The sequence below is a fragment of the Sphaerodactylus townsendi genome, linkage group LG05 (genome assembly GCF_021028975.2).
Source record: "Sphaerodactylus townsendi isolate TG3544 linkage group LG05, MPM_Stown_v2.3, whole genome shotgun sequence".
In the NCBI taxonomy this organism is placed as follows: Eukaryota; Metazoa; Chordata; class Lepidosauria; order Squamata; family Sphaerodactylidae; genus Sphaerodactylus; species Sphaerodactylus townsendi.
The window spans coordinates 136,594,854-136,614,698 of record NC_059429.1 but is presented as its reverse complement, the minus strand read 5'-3'; the positions used below and the strand labels follow the sequence as shown (position 1 = coordinate 136,614,698).

General features: G+C 48.4%; 1 protein-coding gene across 1 annotated transcript in view; it reads right to left on the bottom strand.

Moving 5' to 3' along the window:
• The window catches only part of BPIFB2 (BPI fold containing family B member 2), a 36,881-nt gene that overhangs the window by 2,753 nt on the left and 14,283 nt on the right, over positions 1 to 19,845 (bottom strand). Inside the window, exons 6-14 of the mRNA XM_048498982.1 lie at positions 19,268 to 19,325; positions 17,170 to 17,230; positions 15,063 to 15,154; positions 11,290 to 11,478; positions 10,056 to 10,109; positions 8,711 to 8,881; positions 7,508 to 7,575; positions 5,196 to 5,241; positions 3,681 to 3,744 (exon numbers count right to left, since the gene is read on the bottom strand). Coding sequence (XP_048354939.1) covers positions 3,681 to 3,744; positions 5,196 to 5,241; positions 7,508 to 7,575; positions 8,711 to 8,881; positions 10,056 to 10,109; positions 11,290 to 11,478; positions 15,063 to 15,154; positions 17,170 to 17,230; positions 19,268 to 19,325 — 803 coding nt within the window. The remainder of the gene's footprint in view (positions 1 to 3,680; positions 3,745 to 5,195; positions 5,242 to 7,507; positions 7,576 to 8,710; positions 8,882 to 10,055; positions 10,110 to 11,289; positions 11,479 to 15,062; positions 15,155 to 17,169; positions 17,231 to 19,267; positions 19,326 to 19,845) is intronic.

Genomic DNA, 19,845 nt, shown 5'->3' with positions numbered 1-19,845 from the left:
TGTGTTCAGTTCTGGTCGCCACATCTCAAAAAGGATATTGAAGAGATAGAAAAAGTGCAGAGAAGGGCGACGAGGATGATTGAGGGACTGCAGCACCTTCCTTATGAGGAAAGGCTGCAGCGTTTGGGACTCTTTAGTTTGGAGAGGAGACGTCTGAGGGGGGATATGATTGAAGTCTATAAAATTATGCATGGGGTAGAAAATGTTGACAGAGAGAAATTTTTCTCTCTTTCTCACAATACTAGAACCAGTGGGCATCCATTGAAAATGCTAGGGGGAATAATTAGGACTAATAAAAGGAAACACTTCTTCACGCAACGTGTGATTGGTGTTTGGAATATGCTGCCGCAGGAGGTGGTGATGGCCACTAACCTGGATAGCTTTAAAAGGGGCTTGGACAGATTTATGGAGGAGAAGTCGATTTATGGCTACCAATCTTGATCCTCTTTGATCTGAGATTGCAAATGCCTTAACAGTCCAGGTGCTCGGGAGCAACAGCCACAGAAGGCCATTGCTTTCACATCCTACATGTGAACTCCCAAAGGCACCTGGTGGGCCACTGCGAGTAGCAGAGAGCTGGACTAGATGGACTCTGGTCTGATCCAGCTGGCTTGTTCTTATGTTCTTATGATGGGTGCAGCATAGAGGGCCTTCTCTCCTGCATTCAATATCATTCGATAAGATTAGATATTTAATTTATATACCGCCCTCCCCTGGAGGGCTCAGGGCGGTGCACAACACAAGAAATAAACAATAACATAATAGTTCAGTAGGACTAAATATAGTAATAATACCATTTAATATAGTCCTAACAATAAATCAACAATTCAATAATACTAATAATTCTATACCAGATTAATAGACTTATAACAAATTAATAAACATATAACAGCAACAGCATAACAAGGGCATGCTGACAGTTTCGATCCAGTCAGCATTACTAATGCGACAACTGTGAAGCCGCTACTCCTGTAGCTGGTATCAATTATGTTGTTTTACTATTGAGATTCCCTAGCATCTGTTTTCTTCATTTCACATTAGTTTGTGCAGATCAAATATATTCTTTACTAGCGGGGCCCGGCCACGCGTTGCTGTGGCTTATTGTGGTGAAATGGGAAAAGAACAGTAGCAGCAAATCAATTGCAGAGGCCAGCAGTACGGGCTCATGCAAACACGCAGCCTGATACTGTGCGATGTCATTGATGTGTGTGCCCGCATTCGGGGGGGGGGGGGAATGGAAAGGCACCCCTCCCACACATCTAGGCTGGCTGGTCATGATCCTTTACCTGGGAGTAAGTTTGGTTGGTGGCAATGGGTGTTGCTTCTGAGGAAACCCTCTGAAGGGCGTGACGCAGTCATTCAAAGTCACAGTTGCTGTACCGAGCTTACTCCTGAGTAATGCATGCCTGGTTTTCTTAACTGTAACCGCAGTATTCAGAGAATCTAGGGTGCCTGGCCCCTCCCTCCTGTCCCTTGCATGTCACCCCTCACTCTCTTCCCTCCCTCACTTCTCTTCCCTTGCATGCCACCCCTCCCCCTCCTTTTCTTTCCTTCCCCTCCGGTAGGGTGGGTGGGTCATATTAAGATGCTGGGGCTCCTGCCTCCCTCCCTTGCATGCCACCCCTCACTGCCTCCCCTCTCTCACTTCTCTTCCCTTGCATGCCCCCCTCCATCCCTTTCCTCTCCCTCCCTCTCTTCCCTTGCATGCCACCCTTCCCTCCCTCCCTCTTCCTCCCCTCCCCTTCGTGTGTATGCGTGTGTATGTGTTTCACTTCCACTCAAGTTACTGCCTATGTACTGTTTGCACTGCTCATATTTGGCCATCTGAGTGAACATTCTAAGCAGCACGAACATTCTGAGGGTGACAGTGACACACAGGCAGCTGCATGTCCTTCACCAGGGAGCGCCAGGGAAAAGGTGTTTTACCTGGGCCAGGTGTGAAATTTCAGGTATGTGAACATCTAAAAACACTCTCGCCTGGCTGACTATAGTGGCTGGGAATTTTCAAAGGAATTGGCCAAGCAGTTTCAGAGGTATACTGTCATCAATAAAAACACTGTTAGCTTTTTATATATATAGATGAAGTGACAAGAACTTTAAGGATTTTCCAAGGATTAGAAAAATCAAGGTGCTTTTAATTGCATCTTATTTTTAGTGTAATGCTACACCAGGTCTCATCCCGTGTCAATAGTGAGATGTTGCTTTTCCTCACCTCCCCCACCCACTCCCCAGAGAACGGAGGAAGTATAGGTTGATACAGGAAAATATTAATATAATTAGATCAATAAAATATTGTGTATGATTTCTGTTTTACGTAAGCTTGGTAATATTTACAACAGTCCTATATACATGGACTAGTGCAGGGGTCTGCAACCGGCGGCTCTCCAGATGTTCATGGACTACAAATCCCATCAGCCCCTGGCAGGGACTGATGGGAATTGTAGTCCATGAACATTTGGAGACCTGCAGGTTGCAGATCCCTGCACTAGTGCTTCAGCACATCAGGTAGGGAAAGGTCAGTTTCCAAATTAAGCTGGAGGAGGGGGCTGAACACATTCTATGAATCAGTTGCCTAAAGATAATAGCAGTGGCGTACCACTAATGGGGCATGGGGTAACCCATAACCCTGGACACATGCTTAGGGGCGTAATGCCCATTGGGCAAGGTGGGCAGCTGCCCAGGGCACCACCTTGTGGGGGGCATCAATTTCGTTGTGCGTGCACAATGACAATAAAAATGCTTATGCTTATCAAAATGCAGGGTTCGTTTTTGGGTATTTTTAGTGGTTTTCCATTTTTGGCCTGCAGAGGGCGCAGTGTTTAGGCTAGTGGTACCAAAGTTTCAGCGTATCATCAGGAGACTGTCCTTATGCTACTCCCCAAGTTTGGTGAGGTTTGGTTCAAGGAGTCCAAAGTTATGGACTCCCAAAGGGGGTGACCCCATCCCTATTGTTTCCAATGGGAGCTAATAGGAGATGGGGGCTAAAGTTTTGAGGGTCCATAACTTTGGCCCCCCTGAACCAAACTGCACCATACCTGGGGGGTATCATTAGGGCAGTCTCCTGATGAGACCCTGAAAGTTTTGAGACTGTGTCTTCAGAAATGTGCCCCCCCCCACAACCTGCAGCCCCCATTGACAGCAATGCAGAAAACTCAATGCAGAACAAAGATTCTTGGGCAAATTTCTGGGATGTTCCTGCAGGGGGCGCATTTTTAGCCGTATCAGCACCAAAATGTCAGGGTATCATCTGGAGACTGTCATGATGGCACACCCCCCCCAAGTTTGATGCAGTTTGGTTCAGGGGCTCCAAAGTTATGGACCCTCAAAAGGGTAGCCCCCACCTCCTTAGCAAAGAATGGGGGATGGTGCACCCCCAGGTTGGGGGATCCCACTCAGGTTTTGCTCAGGGCTACAGTTTGCCTCATTACGCCCCTGCACATGCTGCTTTGTTCCCCACAGGCGCACACATACACACACCGCATGATGAAACAGTGTGCACCCGAACAGCATGCCACCGAGCCCCGTTCCTGGCCCCCCTGCAGGCCCGCTCCTGCCACCCCCAGGGCCTAGCTTCTGCTGGGGGTGGGGCATGGGGAGTCGGCGGAGGGGTCGCAGGGAGGTTGTCATGCCCCCGGATGCAATTTAGCCCCAGTACAGCACAGGATACCAGCCCTCCTTACTGTTTATATGAGCCAGGAATGTCTTCTCAATCATGGAGACGATTATCCCTCTCAGCCGCCCAACCTGCCAAAAAATGAAAGGACAGAGCGTAAATGATGCAAACCGAATCTCTCTGAAAATCTCCTGCCAATAAGCTAGGCCTGAGGGCTCGCGTTTTCTGTCTCCTGAGATGAAGCATGTGACCAGACATGCAAAAGACTGAGCCCCGGGCTCTGGCTTTCTTCAGCTAAGGTCCTGATGTTATCACTGAAAGTATAATCGCATTTACCGTATATACCGGCGTATAAGACGACTGGGCGTATAAGACGACCCCCCCCCGCCCACTTTTCCAGTTAAAATATAGAGTTTGGGATATACTCGCCATATAAGAGTACCCGGCGTATAAGACGACCCCACACTTTACAGATGATTTCCCAGGGTTCAAAAGTAGTCTTATACGCCAGTATATACAGTAATCATATTTAATCGCACTTATTAGTCACTTATATTCAACAATCACGATACAAGTTGCATGTGAGCTCCCAAAGGCACCTGGTGGGCCACTGCGAGTAGCAGAATGCTGGACTAGATGGACTCTGGTCTGATCCAGCTGGCTTGTTCTTATGTTCTTATGTTCTTACACTTATTCCTATGTTATACTAGTTATTTGGAGTTACTTACTGTAAGAAAACCTCTAACTCTCAATGTGAGCTGAATGAAAAAGAGCCCAACAACAAGGATGGCTACACTTTCTGCTGATTCGGCAGACTCTAAAGGCACAGGTAAAACATAGCCTAAAACAAGACCCTAACACATAACAAAAGGAGGCCTTTAAGGGTACACCAGAAAAGCGTTCAGACTACACTTATCTATGATTTTGCCATCTCAGTGCATTCCTCTTGTCAGATTCTGTGTTCTGCCATCCATCTAAGCGGGTGAAGAAAGGGGCACTGAGATGGGGCCACGGGTCGAGAAGCATCGGGAGAAAGTTGTTTTAATAAAGTGGAAAATTGTTTAAGGATTGTCCTGTAATGAACCCTGAGTTTAACAAGGTAATAGAATGAACATGTAATAAAGAAACGATCAATCTATGGGTCATACCTCTCAGAGTCGCCAAAAGAAAACATCTTTATGTCAAAAGAATCATTAGCCTGACTAATGATTTTAAGTTTTGTATGTTATTCCAAGGTGTCAAGAATTCTGTGATGTATAGGAATTTAATTACTTCACATGTGATGCTTTTCTATAAAAGGGACGGTCCCCAAAGCCGAAGTTGAGTCTTTCCTCCCAGGGTGCTATTGCAACCTGTTCCTCTCTAATAACTTACTAACTTCTTGAAATCATTTTCTTTGTCTGTCTCTTTGATTCTCTAAATCTGAATTGGGTAACTTATCCTGTTCCCTCTACCCGGGGTAATACTGACACAGTTCAATAAGGCTCTTGAACCTTTCCTGAGCCTCGATTATCAACTGGAGTGACAGACCCTCACACCGGCAGCCACAGGAAAAATAAAACGAAAGGCAACAGTTACTGACCTGCACATCTCGCACACTGGAAGAAACCACCTCCAGACCAATCTCTCTGCAAGTTAAATTGAGACAACACAATTTTATGTTTTATGGGCACTCATTTCCACATCTAAGGCAGGAAAAAAAATGTATTGTCAAAGGCTTTCACAGCCTGAATCACTAGAGTGTTGTGGGTTTTCCGGGTTGTATAGCCATGTTCCAGTAGCATTTTCTCCTGACGTTTCGCCTGCATCTGTGGCTGGCAAAAATGCTACTGGAACATGGCCATACAACCCAGAAAAACCACAACACTGCACAGAAAAAAAATGGTTATTGCAGTAATGTAAATGAAAACAGGCACGAATGTGTGAATGATAATCAGCGCTCTGCTCTGAAACCTTGCAGCAAAGACGCAAGGCCAAACTGCGCATTTAGTTTTCAAACTTGGGGTTCCTTGGGCCACATAGCAGCAGTAGGGGATGGCTTTTCAAAAAATAAAGGAGAGCCCATTTGGGGTCAGAAGACTGGAGGCCAGACATTAAACTAACTGGCTTACCCTCTTTTTTCTAAAGTACTAATAACAAGATTGGCTACCAATCTTGATCCTCCTTGATCTCAGATTGCAAATGCCTTAGCAGACCAGGTGCTCAGGAGCAGCAGCAGCAGCAGGCCATTGCTTTCACCTCCTGCAGGTGAGCTCCCAAAGGCACCTGGTGGGCCACTGCGAGTAGCAGAGAGCTGGACTAGATGGACTCTGGTCTGATCCAGCTGGCTCGTTCTGATGTCTGATGTTCTTAACAAAGCAGAGAGTTAGGTTTTGATTTTCAAAAGAACAATTCGCGGGGTCAGCCCTTCCTCCTTCTGCACATAAACCCAAGGCAAACTGAAGTTGCCCAAGCCGGCGGCATCAGGCACATGATCTTTTTCTTGATAAATGTGCTCTCAATTGGTTCAACATGAAAGATGAAATTGTAGAAATGAAATGGCTGTCTGGGTTTTTGGCTCTTCAACATCCCCACCACCTTTGGATAACCACCTCAGCGCAACTGCATTTTAATGACATCCCAGAAGAACTGACAAACCCCCTTCCACCCCTTACGTCTACTTGCTCATAGAATCATGAAGCTGGAAGAGACCCCAAGGGCCATCAAGTCCAATCCACCTGCCATGCAGGAACACACAATCAAAGCACTCCCAACAGATGGCCATCCAGCCTCTGCTTAAAAACCTCCAAAGAAGGAGACTCCACCACTCTCCGAGGCAGTGAGTTTCACTGTCGAACAGCCCGGACAGTCAAAAAATTCTTCCTAAATGTTTAGGTGGAATCTTTTGTCCTGCACCATGAATCCATTACCCAGCGTCCTAGTGTCTGAGGCAGCAGAAAACAAGCTCGCTCCCTCTTCGACATGGCATCCCTTCAAATATTCAAACATAGCTGGAAGTGTTGGAACTGATTTGTTCAACTGATTTGTTGAAACTTTTCTTTTATTTAACAGCAGCAGCCAGGATGTTAGTGGCTGCCAAATGGAAAACCTCAATATTACCAACTGTGGAAGAATGGGAACATAAAGTTCAAGAGATGAAAATAAATGATACAATCACCCAGCAAATAAAGAAGGCTGATCAACCTGTAACATCTAAACAGAATCAAAATGCCCACTTGGGCTAGATTGGATAAATATATAATGGGAAAATATGCAATATAATGTCTACAGCAAATAATTGTATTTATATATATAATATATAATATTTGATCTTCTCTGGAATTTGCTAGGATGAATAGGAGAAATGTGTTGATGACCACGGGTGTTAGTATTGAAGAAAACACTTATCAATATCCAAATAGAACTGAGAAGTGAAAAAAGAATAGGGGAAGTCAGTCAGAGTATAGGGATAGATTAGTAATAAATAAGTATAGCAGCACAGTAGAATTATTGACAAATAGATGGTTAAGCTAGTTATATAGTGAGCCGTAAAGATGAGTGAGTAGAAATGATTAATATTAGATACATAAATATACTCTAGTACTATCTTTGTTAATCTATGGAAAATGGATCTATTTGTCATGCTGTAATATGATTTTGTGTGTTATTATTGCAAATATTTAATATATATATATTAATATATAAATATTCAAACATAGCTATCATGTCACCTCTTAACCTTCACTTTTGCAGACTAAACATCCCCAGCTCCCTAAGCCTCTCCTCGTAGGGCACGGACCCCAGACCTTTTACCATTTTGCGGTACATCCTTCACCAGGGGCTGTTTGCACTGCAATGCTGCCGTATCACAGCATGACTTGCGAACATCCCCATGAGCAGGGAACAGGAACTCACCCCCGCAAGGCAACCGCGATCTCGATACTGGTCGGTGTGACGTCCAGTTTGAGGGCCAAAGTCAGCTCCTGCAATGGAGGCAGGAAGGTTAGGACTATTGGAGCAAGAGAAAGCGGTGCAGACCTTCCCACTGTTGGTATTGAATGTTAAAAGATGCTGGGTCTTTGACCAACTGGTTCGGTGAAGATTTTACCCTTCCCTTCCTTGGTCTGCGCCCCATGCCGCCCGAGAGTCCCTGCTGAATGAGGAAGGTTTGTGTGGGAGCAGCAGTGGCGTAGGAGGTTAAGAGCTCGTGTATCTAATCTGGAGGAACCGGGTTTGATTCCCAGCTCTGCCGCCTGAGCTCTGGAGGCTGATCTGGGGAATTCAGATTAGCCTGTGCACTCCCACACACGCCAGCTGGGTGACCTTGGGCCAGTCACAGCTTCTCGGAGCTTTCTCAGCCCCACCTACTTCACAGGGTGTTTGTTGTGAGGGGGACGGGCAAGGAGATTGTCAGCCCCTTTAAGTCTCCTACAGGAGAGAAAGGGGGGATATAAATCCAAACTCTTCTTCTCTTCCACACACCCCTGCCTGCTGAGCTAGCTGGAGCAGAGAAAGATGCCGCTCCAAAAGGTGGTTAATAATGCCCCGTGGGCTGTTTTGGCTCAGGAAATGAACCCAACGGGAAGGCAGAAACTATCTGCTATCACTGCATGATGGTCCCAACCAGTGGTGGGATCCAAAAAATTTAGTAACAGGTTCCCATGGTGGTGGGATTCAAACTGTGGCGTAGCGCCAAGGGGGCTGGGCAGGGCATGACAGGGGTGTTGCAGGGCATTCCAGGGGCGGGGCATTCCTGGGCGGGGCTGTGGCAAGGACGCAGCCGCTGTGCCGGTCCTTGGGCAGGAAACGAATGCACGCAGGCACAGGCTGCCACGCACGCCGGTGCACCTCCTGCTAGACTGCTTCAAGTTCTGCACGCTACTGCTGAGAGGAGGGGCGTAACTAAGGCAAAAATCACGTGGCAAAATCACCAATTAGTAACCCCGTCTCGGCACACACAAATAATGAGTAACCTACTCTCGGGAACCTGTGAGAACCTGCTGGATCCCACCTCTGGTCCCAACCCAAATTGAGACCTTGTGATGATTTAAAAAGAAATCCCCCGCAGCTGCTGAACAGCTGAAAAGAGAAAAGAACGGCCAGCAAGTTTCCACTCACACAACCCAGAGTGCAGAGGGTCTCGGAGGACGAAGCTGAGGAGGCCACGGCCAGCTGGATGCTGGGACTGATGGTCACCATGGCTAGGCCTTCTTTCAGGGTGACTAGAGGAACCCTCGCGAGGACCACATTCAAAGCGATGGCAACATCGTTGGGATACCTTTCGGCAAGCTGCAGGGCAGAAGGAGTGACAGCAAGGAAGTCAGCGATTTACCCGTTGTGAGTGTGGTGCTACCTGGAGGAGGAGGAGGAGGAGGAGGAGGAGGAGGAGGAGGAGGAGGAGGAGGAGGAGGAGGAGGAGGAGGAGGAGGAGGAGGAGGAGGAGGAGGAGGAGGAGGAGGAGGAGGCCACCAGCTGGAAAGCAAAGAACTGCCCTGAAAAAGAAAACTGGGTAGGAAAATCAAGAGAATGTACAACAATGGCCAAGTTCGCTAACCTTGTAAACCAGGGGTCTTCAAACTACGGCCCTCCAGATGTTCATAGACTACAATTCCCATGAGCCCTACCACTTGGCCATGCTGGCAGGGGCTGATGGGAATTGTAGTCCATGAACATCTGGAGGGCCATAGTTTGAAGACCCCTGTTGTAAACTCAAGGCGGAAACGAGTGATGAGAAAAGGAAACTACATTTTACGTACAGTACAGAAATGGTTAAAAATGGTATTATTTTTATAATCTTTGCGTATTTCTCAGATTAAAAATAACGGCTAGACTCTTTTCCCCAAGTGAATATGTATTGTGGTTGTCATTAAAATGTTATTAGTATAGCAGTGGAAATGAAGTCAGGGAAAGTAAGGCTCCTCAAATTAAAAAAAAATTAAATACAGTGTTTCATGTGTATGTATGATAATTTGTTTTTCATTTTCTTTTTCTATTTTTGGTTGTATTCCCTTTTTTGCATGTTGATATTTTATATAAATGAGAAAATAATTAAAAATATATCTGGGGTGCTGTGTGGTTTCCGGGCTGTCTGGCCGTGTTCTAGCAGCATTCTCTCCTGATGTTTCGCCTGCATCTGTGGCTGGCATCTTCAGAGGATCTGATGGTAGGAATGGAAAGCAAGTGGAGTATATATACTGTGAGGTCAAAAGGTGAGGCCATAGATGATAGATGATGGATGGATGGATGGATGGATGGATGGATGGATGGATGGATGGATGGATGGATGGATGGATGGATGGATGGATGGATGGATGGATGGATGGATGGATGGATGGATGGATGGATGGATGGATGGATGGATGGATGGATGGATGGATGGATGGATGGATGGATGGATGGATGGATGGATGGATGGATGGATGGATGGATGGATGGATAAAAGGGGCCAAGAGATACCACTTACCGAGGGGATGGCAGAGTGCAGCTGAGAAGTGGAGAGGTAGAAGTCTCCGGAGCCCTGAAAAGAAAGAAGTGCTTCTGAGTTTTCTGCCTTGGGGAAGGTCAGAAAAGCAGCGAGAAGGAGGGGCCACAAGTTCATGCTATTTTGATTTTTTTTGCAGTCAAAGCCACTAACTGTTCTCTAAAATAGCAAGAGAAGGGGGAGGGGGTTTGAGGTTGCCAATCTCTGCGTATGGTCTGGAGCACGGGTCTGCAACCTGTGGCTCTCTAGATGTTCATGGACTACAGTTCCCATCAGCCCCTGCCAGCCCATGCTGGCAGGTGCTGATGGGAATTGTAGTCCATGATTATCTGGAGAGCTACAGGTTGAAGACCCCTGGTCTGGAGCTTTCCTGGTATGATAACTGATCTCCAGGCTACAGGGATGGGCCATACAGCAGTTTCGGAGGGCAGACTGTACAGTATATTTAGGTGAAATCTGTCTCCAAATTCCTCCCTCCTCCCTCCAGATCTCCAGGAATTTCAGCACATCACCTCCATGAATGTTGACATTCTTTTTGTGCTGTCCCCATGGCTGTTGGAAAGAGGTAATGGGGGCAAAAAGATTCACACACACACACACACTAAGTACCTTCGGGACCACATTACCCCATATGTCCCGGTTCGACCTCTGCGCTCGGCAGAGGCCAATCTACTGGAGGTCCCTGGCCCCTCAATGACGCGGCTGGCCTCTACTCGGGCCAGGGCCTTTACGGCCCTGGCCCCGGCCTGGTGGAACACTCTCCCTCCAGCTGTCCGGGCCCTGCGGGACCTTGGAGAATTCCGCAGGGCCTGTAAGACTGAGCTGTTCCACCAGGCCTTTGGTGAGACCAGCCGCTGAGGGTGCCCCCTGTCCCTGTCCCCGCCCCTCCTTTTGGCCCCTATGGGTCCCTCAAACTATCGGGACCCATTATATACATACATTTCTGGGGAGGGTTTAAGTAAGGGTTCCGTGGGACGCTGTATTGGGAACTAAATGTTGTTTTAACTGTATTTATTGTGACAATTTTTGGAGATGATATTATGTATGATTTTTTTTTTATGCTGTGCACCGCCCTGAGCCCCCCGGGGATAGGGCGGTATATTAAATTGAACAAATAAATAAAAATAAATAAATGGCAGGCAGGTTTAGTTCTAAGCACAATTCCAGCGGTCCCTGGGCAAGGAGGGTGGTTAGGCAAAACCTTCCTTCTACTAACCGGTTTTCCTGCGAGGTGCATATTAAAGGCTCCCGATTGTTCCAGGGTTTGAAAGAAGTGTTCGAACATGTAATTGGACAGGCCCATGTTCACCATGGAGTCATCGGCGGCCGTCACCTGGGGCGGCAGGGAGAAAGGGGGCACGGGGCTGGAATCTTCCAAGGGCTTCCCCATCAGTTCGAAGGCGGTCTGTAAGAATAAAGGAGAGGAAGGAAGGGTCATTTTTATAACGGACAAGACTGTTGAATCCAGTGGTGGGATCCAAAAATTTTAGTAACAGGTTCCCATGGTGGTGGGATTCAAACTCTGGTGTAGTGCCAGTGGGGCTGGGTGGGACATTCCGGGGGCGGGGCATTCCTAGGCTGGGCTGTGGCAAGGATGCAGCCGCCGCGCCGGTCCTTGGGCAGGAAACGAATGCACGCAGGCGCAGGCTGCCACACACGCCGGTGCACCTCTTGCTAGACTGCTTCAAGTTCTGCGCGCTACTGCTGAGAGGAGGGGCGTAACTAAGGCAAAAATCGCGTGGCAAAATCACCCATTAGTCACCCCCTCTCGGCACGCACAAATAATGAGTAACCGACACTCGGGAACCTGTGAGAACCTGCTGGATCCCACCTCTGGTTGAATCCCGTCGTGTGTGCCTTCCCTTTCAAAAGTCCACAAAAGCTTGGTAAGCGGGGTCATGAGTTCTAATAGCGCACCTGAGACTAATCATCTTTGAACACGAGACACAGCCATTTGGGAAGCTACCCTTCCTGCCGATTGATTTGCAGCCCGAGTGGAAGAATTGAGCACCCATTAGAGAATCACATAAAGACAAGCACACTTTCACAAAGAGAATTTTTTCTCTCTTTCTCACAATACTAGACCCAGGGGGCATCCACTGAAAATGCTGGGGGGGGAGAATTAGGACTAATAAAAGGAAACACTTCTTCACGCAACGTGGGATTGGTGTTTGGAAGATGCTGCCACAGGAGGTGGTGATGGCCACTCACCTGGATAGCTTTCAAAGGGGCTTGGACAGATTGATGGAGGAGAAGTCGATTTATGGCTCCCAATCTTGATCCTCCTCGATCTGAGGTTGCAAATGCTTTAACAGTCCAGGTGCTCAGGAGCAGCAGCAGCAGAAGGCCCTTGCTTTCACCTCCTGCACGTGAGCTCCCAAAGGCACCTGGTGGGCCACTGCGAGTAGCAGAGAGCTGGACTAGATGGACTCTGGTCTGATCCAGCAGGCTCGTTCTTATGTTCTTAAGGCCATTGCTTTCACATCCTGCACGTGAGCTCCCAAAGGCACCTGGTGGGCCACTGTGAGTAGCAGAGAGCTGGACTAGATGGACTCTGGTCTGATCCAGCAGGCTCGTTCTTATGTTCTTAAGGCCATTGCTTTCACCTCCTGCACGTGAGCTCCCAAAGGCACCTGGTGGGCCACTGCGAGTAGCAGAGAGCTGGACTAGATGGACTCTGGTCTGATCCAGCTGGCTTGTTCTTATGTTCTTATGTTCTTATGTGGCAAAAACATATTGGCCATAGCCTTTTATTAAACCACATTGACTCAAGGAAAACAGAAGCTTAAGGCGCTGGCTAGGCCTTTTATGGACTCTGGCCGGCTCCTACCTAGCTGGCATCAGGGAATCACCTGACGTGTGCGCCCCAGACCTCTGTGCCTACTCACAGGGTCCTGCCTGGTCCCGCGGGCTTGGGACCAAGCCATGAGACCAGGAAGGGGAATAAGAACATAAGAACAAGCCAGCTGGATCAGACCAGAGTCCATCTAGTCCAGCTCTCTGCTACTCGCAGTGGCCCACCAGGTGCCTTTGGGAGCTCACATGCAGGAGGTGAAAGCAAGGGCCTTCTGCTGCTGCTGCTGCTCCTGAGCACCTGGACTGTTAAAGCATTTGCAACCTCAGATCAAGGAGGATCAAGATTGGTAGCCTTGGATCGACTTCTCCTCCATAAATCTGTCCAAGCCCCTTTTAAAGCTATCCAGGTGAGTGGCCGTCACCACCTCCTGTGGCAGCATATTCCAAACACCCATCACACGTTGCGTGAAGAAGTGTTTCCTTTTATTAGTCCTAATTCTTCCCCCCAGCACTTTCAATGTATGCCCCCTGGTTCTAGTAATGAGAGACTGCATGCTCCTCTTTCCCAGGACTGCAATGGTGGCCACGGTAAGTTGTGGCCCCGTATTTATTGTTTGTTTATTTGTTTGTTTCCTTCAGTTACCCACCTTTCTCCTCAAAATGGCTTAGCGCCAAGCCCCCAGTCCCTGGTGTCCTACTGTGGTCATCTTGGGAAAGCTGGAACACCAAAGGGTTCCATGCTTGTGTTTGTTTAGAGACTGGTGTTATTAGCTCTTCCCAGCCTGACCAGACTGGCTTTTTCATCACTTACTTCCAAATCCATTAACTAAGGCTGTTGGGAATTGAACCGGGGATTTTCTGCACGCCAAGCAGAGCTCTTCCACTGGACCACAGCCCCTTAATAGTAGTAGTAGTAGTAGTAGTAGTAGTAGTAGTAGTAGTAGTAGTAGTAGTAGTAGTAGTAGAAGAAGAAGAAGAAGAAGAAGAAGAAGAAGAAGAAGAGGAGGAGGAGGAGGAGGAGGAGGAGGAGGAGGAGGAGTTTGGATTTATATCCCCCCTTTCTCTCCTGCAGGAGACTCAAAGGGGCTGACAATCTCCTTGCCCTTCCCCCCTCACAACAAACACACCCTGTGAGGTAGGTGGGGCTGAGAGAGCTCCCAGAAGCTGTGACTAGCCCAAGGTCACCCAGCTGGCGTGTGTGGGAGTGCACAGGCTAATCTGAATTCCCCAGATAAGCCTCCACAGCTCAGGCGGCAGAGCTGGGAATCAAACCCGGTTCCTCCAGATTAGATACACGCGCTCTTAACCTCCTACGCCACTGCTGCTCCTAGTAGAGGGAGTGAAGTGACTGTTGGGGCTCAGCTTCCCATTTGGAGAGGCGAGCCCAGGGACTCAGATCTCAGGCTTGAGAAAGGTTGGATTATGGATCATCTCTGGGTCTTGTCCCCAATCGGTGCTCAGTGTGTTGCTGTCCTCCATTCTTTTCTTAGGACTGGACCCCGTGTGTAACAGACTTCTCTCTGTGATACATCTCTGAAGATGCCGGCCACAGATGCAGGCGAAACGTTAGGAACAAGATCCACCAGACCACGGCCACACAGCCCGGAAAACCCACCACAACCAGTTAAAGAGCACCGTTCATTGCAGTGTTAAATCCCAAGCTTCAATCGCATACAAACTGCTGACCTCTTAGGTCGTTTCCACTCGGCAAAGTTATACCTGTGTTCCACCATTTTTTTTTAACCTGGGCCTATTTTTTCCCGGTTCCTCCCTCCGCACGGCTGCCCATTTCTTTCCAGGAGCTGAGTTAGGACCAGGAGGTAATACTCCTATTTGTCCTGAATGAGCCTGGGTCTTTTGTCTTTACGCCATAAGCGCATCCCCACATGCGCCACTTGATTGGTCCACCCAGAGTGGCGAGGCGGGAAAAATAACCCGGTTCTGTTCCTGCGGCGTTTGCACGGCAGTGGGTTCACCCCGGGGTATTTGAAAAGAATCGACAATTTGGTGATTTTTGAAAATCCCAGGCTAAGGGAAATATCACGGGGCAACACCGGGGCAGGCACGCTTTTAGCACCGGGAACCGTGAGAAAAATGTGCACAAATAGGTCATTTCACTTGCTCATCCCGGGTTATTTGAACCATGTGGAAATGGCCTTAGATTCAGGCCTGGACAGAGGGAGGGAAACTTACATCCATATCAAGATCGATGTATTCACTGGTGATCTCAGGTTCATCCATCATGGAGTACTGGAGGTGAGACATGGGGGTGATGGGTTTCATACCTGCAGGGAATAAGTCAGAGCACTAGAGCAGCATGTTTGGGCATCACATTGTCCCAAGGAAGGGCTGGGCGCATAAGATTTGCATGCACTTCTCCACAGGATTCTGATTGGAGCACCAGCAACAGAGGACAGATGCCCATGGAGGTACTACCACAAAGGCAGGAAGGGAAAGGGACCCAAAAGCAGTGGCGTTTCTGTCTATGGACAAGGTGGGCAGTTACACAGGGCACCCCCTTGTGGCAGGTGCCAAAAATGCAGGTTCACTTGTGGTTTTTTGGTATCTTAGTGTTTTTTCTGTTTTTGGCCTGCAGGGGGCGCAGCTCTTAGGCTAGAAGCACCACAATTTCAGGGATTTTTTGGGAGACTCTCCTGATGATATCACCCAGGTTTGGTGAGGTTTGGTTTAGGGAGTCCAAAGTTATGGACTCCCTAAGGAAGTGCCCCACCCCCCACCCCATTGTTTCCAATGGGAGTTAATAGGAGATGGGGGTTTGAGGTCCATAACTTTGGACCCCCTGAACCAAACTTCACCAAACCTGGGTGGTATCATAAATAGGGTCTCATGGAGATACCCTGAAAGTTTGGTGCTGCTAACTTAATAATTGCACCACTGACAGCAGGCACCCCCTAAATTTCCCCAGATTCTCCTTTTAAATCCACCCCCTTCCTGCCAATGCTTGTTTTATTTATTTCTTTTATTCTCTCAATGCCTAATAAAGGTGGTTATTATTATTATTATTATCATCATCATCATTATTATCCACCCCCTTTGGCATGGATTTAAAGGAAGAATCTGAGGTCCCTAGTTTAAACATTGGAAGTGATGCTGTTTCAGAGTGGGGGAGAATCCACCCCAAAAGAGCATCACTTTCAATGTTGTTTAAACTGGGAACCCCAGATTCTCCCTTTAAGGTGGATTTAAAAGGAGAATCTGGGCTCCCTAGTTTAAACACCATTGAAAATGATGCTGTTTGGGGGTGGATTCCAGCATCACTTGTTTAAGCTAGGGAGCCCAGATTCTCCTTTTAAATCCACCTTAAAGGGAGAATCTGGGGTCCCCAGTTTAAATAACATTGAAAGTGATGCTGTTCCCCCAATTGGGGGGACTGGATACAGCACCATAAAATGTTTTCATAGCAATAATAAAACATTTTGAAAGCATTTTGAAAATGTTTTCAAAAAAAATATTCCTGCTGTGTGGCATGGCTTATTGCTGTGTTCAGATTTGTGAGTTGGGGCATGTTCTATAATGTGATGGTGACTTTGAAACGACCTGGTGGGAAAAAATCATTGCTTGGTCACAGTGGGGGAGGGCGGCTGCCCATGGGGAGGGCATCAAACGCAGGTTTTGCCCAGGGCTCCAGTTTACCTAGGTATGCCACTGCCCCAAAGGCAGCTGCTATCTTGGGCATGGGGCAGCCAGGGTGGCTACCTAAAGCCCTGTGCTGAGGTTGAGTTCCAAAAGAAGAGTTCCAAGCAAGATCTGCATTCAGAGGTGGAGCAAGGGGAAACTGTGCCTCGTGTGCACGCCCAGCACCTCTGCCGCAACATTTCCCACCCCCGCCCCGCCCCAGAATGTCCCCAGAACACCACGCCAAGCCCTCTCGACGGCCCGGCCATGCCTCCGCCACTGCTCTGCCCGGGGCATTGCGCCCCCTCCCATCCCGTGGGCACTACACCACTGCCTGTACTAGAAGAGTAAAAGAAGAGTTTGGATGTATACCCCGCCTTTCTCTCCTGTAAGGAGACTCAAAGTGGCTGACAAATTCCTTCCCTTCTCCTCACAACAGACACCTTGTGAGGTAGGTGGGGCTGAGAGAGTTCTGAGAGAACTGAGACTGGCCCAAGGTCACCGAGCAGGAATGTAGGAGTGGGGAGACACATCTCGTTCACCAGATAAGACTCTGCTCCTCAAGTGGCAGAGCGGGGAATCAAACCCGGTTCTCCAGATTAGAGTCCACTTGCTCTGAGCCGCTACGCCACACTGGTGCCCACTGCCTTCAGCGGCAACTTACCAGCTATGGTGCCCAACTTGACATTCAGGTCCAGAATCACACTGGAGACACTCAGACACATCTGCACGAAGAGGGAGGAAGAGAAGGAAGATGTGAGAGGGACCTCAGATTGGTCTGTATCATGAACCAGTTGGAGGGATTTGCCCCACAGCCCGTAAACTTTCCTTGTATCCTGCCCCCTCCAGGTTCCATAAGGGACTACTGGAGGGTCAGTCCTATCTTTTATTGTGGGGTCAGACTATATGGCCTTAAGGACTCTCCCTCTCTATGATTCTAGGGATCCCTGAATCTTCACGGTGGGAGGATGACTCCAAACTGGATTCATTCTGTGAATTCCACTCACTGGGAGCAGAAAACAAACCCAGCCACAGTACAACTTTTTAGCAGGAACAAGCCATTGCTGTTACGCAGTGAGCAGGCTTTCAGGTTCCTCAGGACGCTTCCTCAGGCTTGATGTTCAGGGCCAAAAGGGGAAGAAACAATGTTCCTGGACAGATGGCGTCCTGACCCAAAGCTTCTGCAGTCCACATTATGTTAGGTGGAGCAAGACTGATCTCCGATTGCCTCCAAAGCCAATGTGGCACGGGAGCAAAACCGGAGCACTCCTGCTTTGAAAAAGGACAAACCACTTTCAAATTAGATTCTTCCCCTTAAGCTAGGGGTCCCCCAGAATGGTGCCTACGGGCAGCAACTCTCCCGCCAAGAAATGCTTCTAGAAAGTGGGTGGAAGTTAATGTTGGAATAAGCGACTTCTGAATGCCTAGACCCGTGGCGGCGAGTCTTTGGCACTCCAGATGCTATGGACTACAATTCCCATCAGCCCCTGCCAGCACGGTCAATTGGCCATGCTGGCAGGGGCTGATGGGAATTGTAGTCCATAACATCTGGAGTGCCAAAGGTTCGCCACCACTGGCCTAGACAATGGGGGTGCTATGTATCTCTAAGCTGTTCTGTTGTTAGCTCTCCACGTCTAGGCTCCGCCCACCAACTCCTCCTTCTTCACCCTACCGCCATTTTTTTCCCTCTTCTCCTTTGTACCGAGCACATGTAATGGCTACCTGCTCCTGCTGGGCTTTCCCCTAGAAGCATATCACACTTGCATATACCTGATGGCCAGTGGTGGGATCCAAAAATTTTAGTAACAGGTTCCCATGGTGGTGGGATTCAAACTGTGGCATAGTGCCAATGGGGCTGGGCGGGGCACGACGGGGATGTGGCTGGGCATTCCAGGGGAGGGGAATTCCTGGGCGGGGCTGTGGCAAGGGGCAGCCACACTCGCGATCCTTGGGCGAGAGGAAGCGAAGATGCGAGCGCCAGGCTGCCACGCCTTGATTGCACCTCCTGCTAGACTGCTTCAAGTTCTGTGCGCTACTGCTGAGAGGAGGGGCGTAACGAAGGCCAAAATCACGTGGCAAAATCGCCCATTAGTAACCCCCTCTCGGCACACACAAATCATTAGTAACCCACTCTCGGGAACCTGTGAGAACCTGCTGGATCCCACCTCTGCTGATGGCGTGTTGCAATGCCCACTTGTGATACAGAAAGTTCTCTTTAGACCATAGGTGTCAAACTCGCGGCCCTCCAGATGTTGTGCACTACAGTTCCCATCATCCCCTGCCAGCATGGTGCTGGCAGGGGATGATGGGAACTGCTCGAATCCTAACATCCCTGGACTGCAATTGGCCTATGGACTATGGTTTCTATCTGTTTTTCACCTGGAACAATGCTTGTGAGCCGAAGTTACTCGAAATAAATGTACGTTTTCCCTTCTTTTTTGTAGACGCTTGTTTGGAAGAGCTCCTTTGCTACACTCACACACAGGACTGGGCTGATCCATATTCGGCCAAATTCCAACATTGGGCGGAAGTTCTTCCTAATGTTCAGGGGGAAGCTCTTCGGATTGAATTTCAACCCGTTGGTTCTGATTTGACCTTCATGAAAGCAACCTCTTCTGGATGGCGACCACCCTCCTCCCCGCACCCAGGAATAAAGACCACACTCCAGTGTGCTAGTTGCCTGGTGTTTGAGAGATGGAGACTGGATGCTTTTGGGGGGGCTACTGTTGCCAGCCAAATGGGACATTCCTGGGCTACTGTACCTTGTCCACTAACATGGCACGGAAGAAGTCCTGCATAGGCCTCACGAAGCCAAGCAAACTGAAGAAGGGAGGAAGCAAAGAAGGTATATCAGTCGTGGAGAAACAGTATAAATACTTGTCATTGGAGGGGGAGACGTTGGTGTACTTAACAAAAAAGGGCATCAGTAGGCACGGAGGGACTTAACGCACCCTTCCACCCCCAAACCACGTTGTCAGATATCTAAAGCATTCTTATTAAAAACAAGCCCCAGCTTGACATCTAAGGTCAGGTTTAGAGGAGGAAGAGGAGTTTGGATTGATTGATTGATTGATTGATTGATTGATTGATTCTTTATTTTATTTTTATTTATTTATTACTTAAACTTTTGTACCGCCCCCTCCCCGAAGGGCTCTGGGCGGTGTACAACACAAGGTATAACATAAATAAATTATTAAAACCATTAAAACAGCGTTAACAATAAAAGGCGTCCGCCAACCCCATTTTTAAAATCTCCCCGGGAAAGACTTTTATACCGCCCTATCCCGAAGAATCCGGGCGATTGCACAACTCTGATCATAATACAATCGCCAAAATAGCT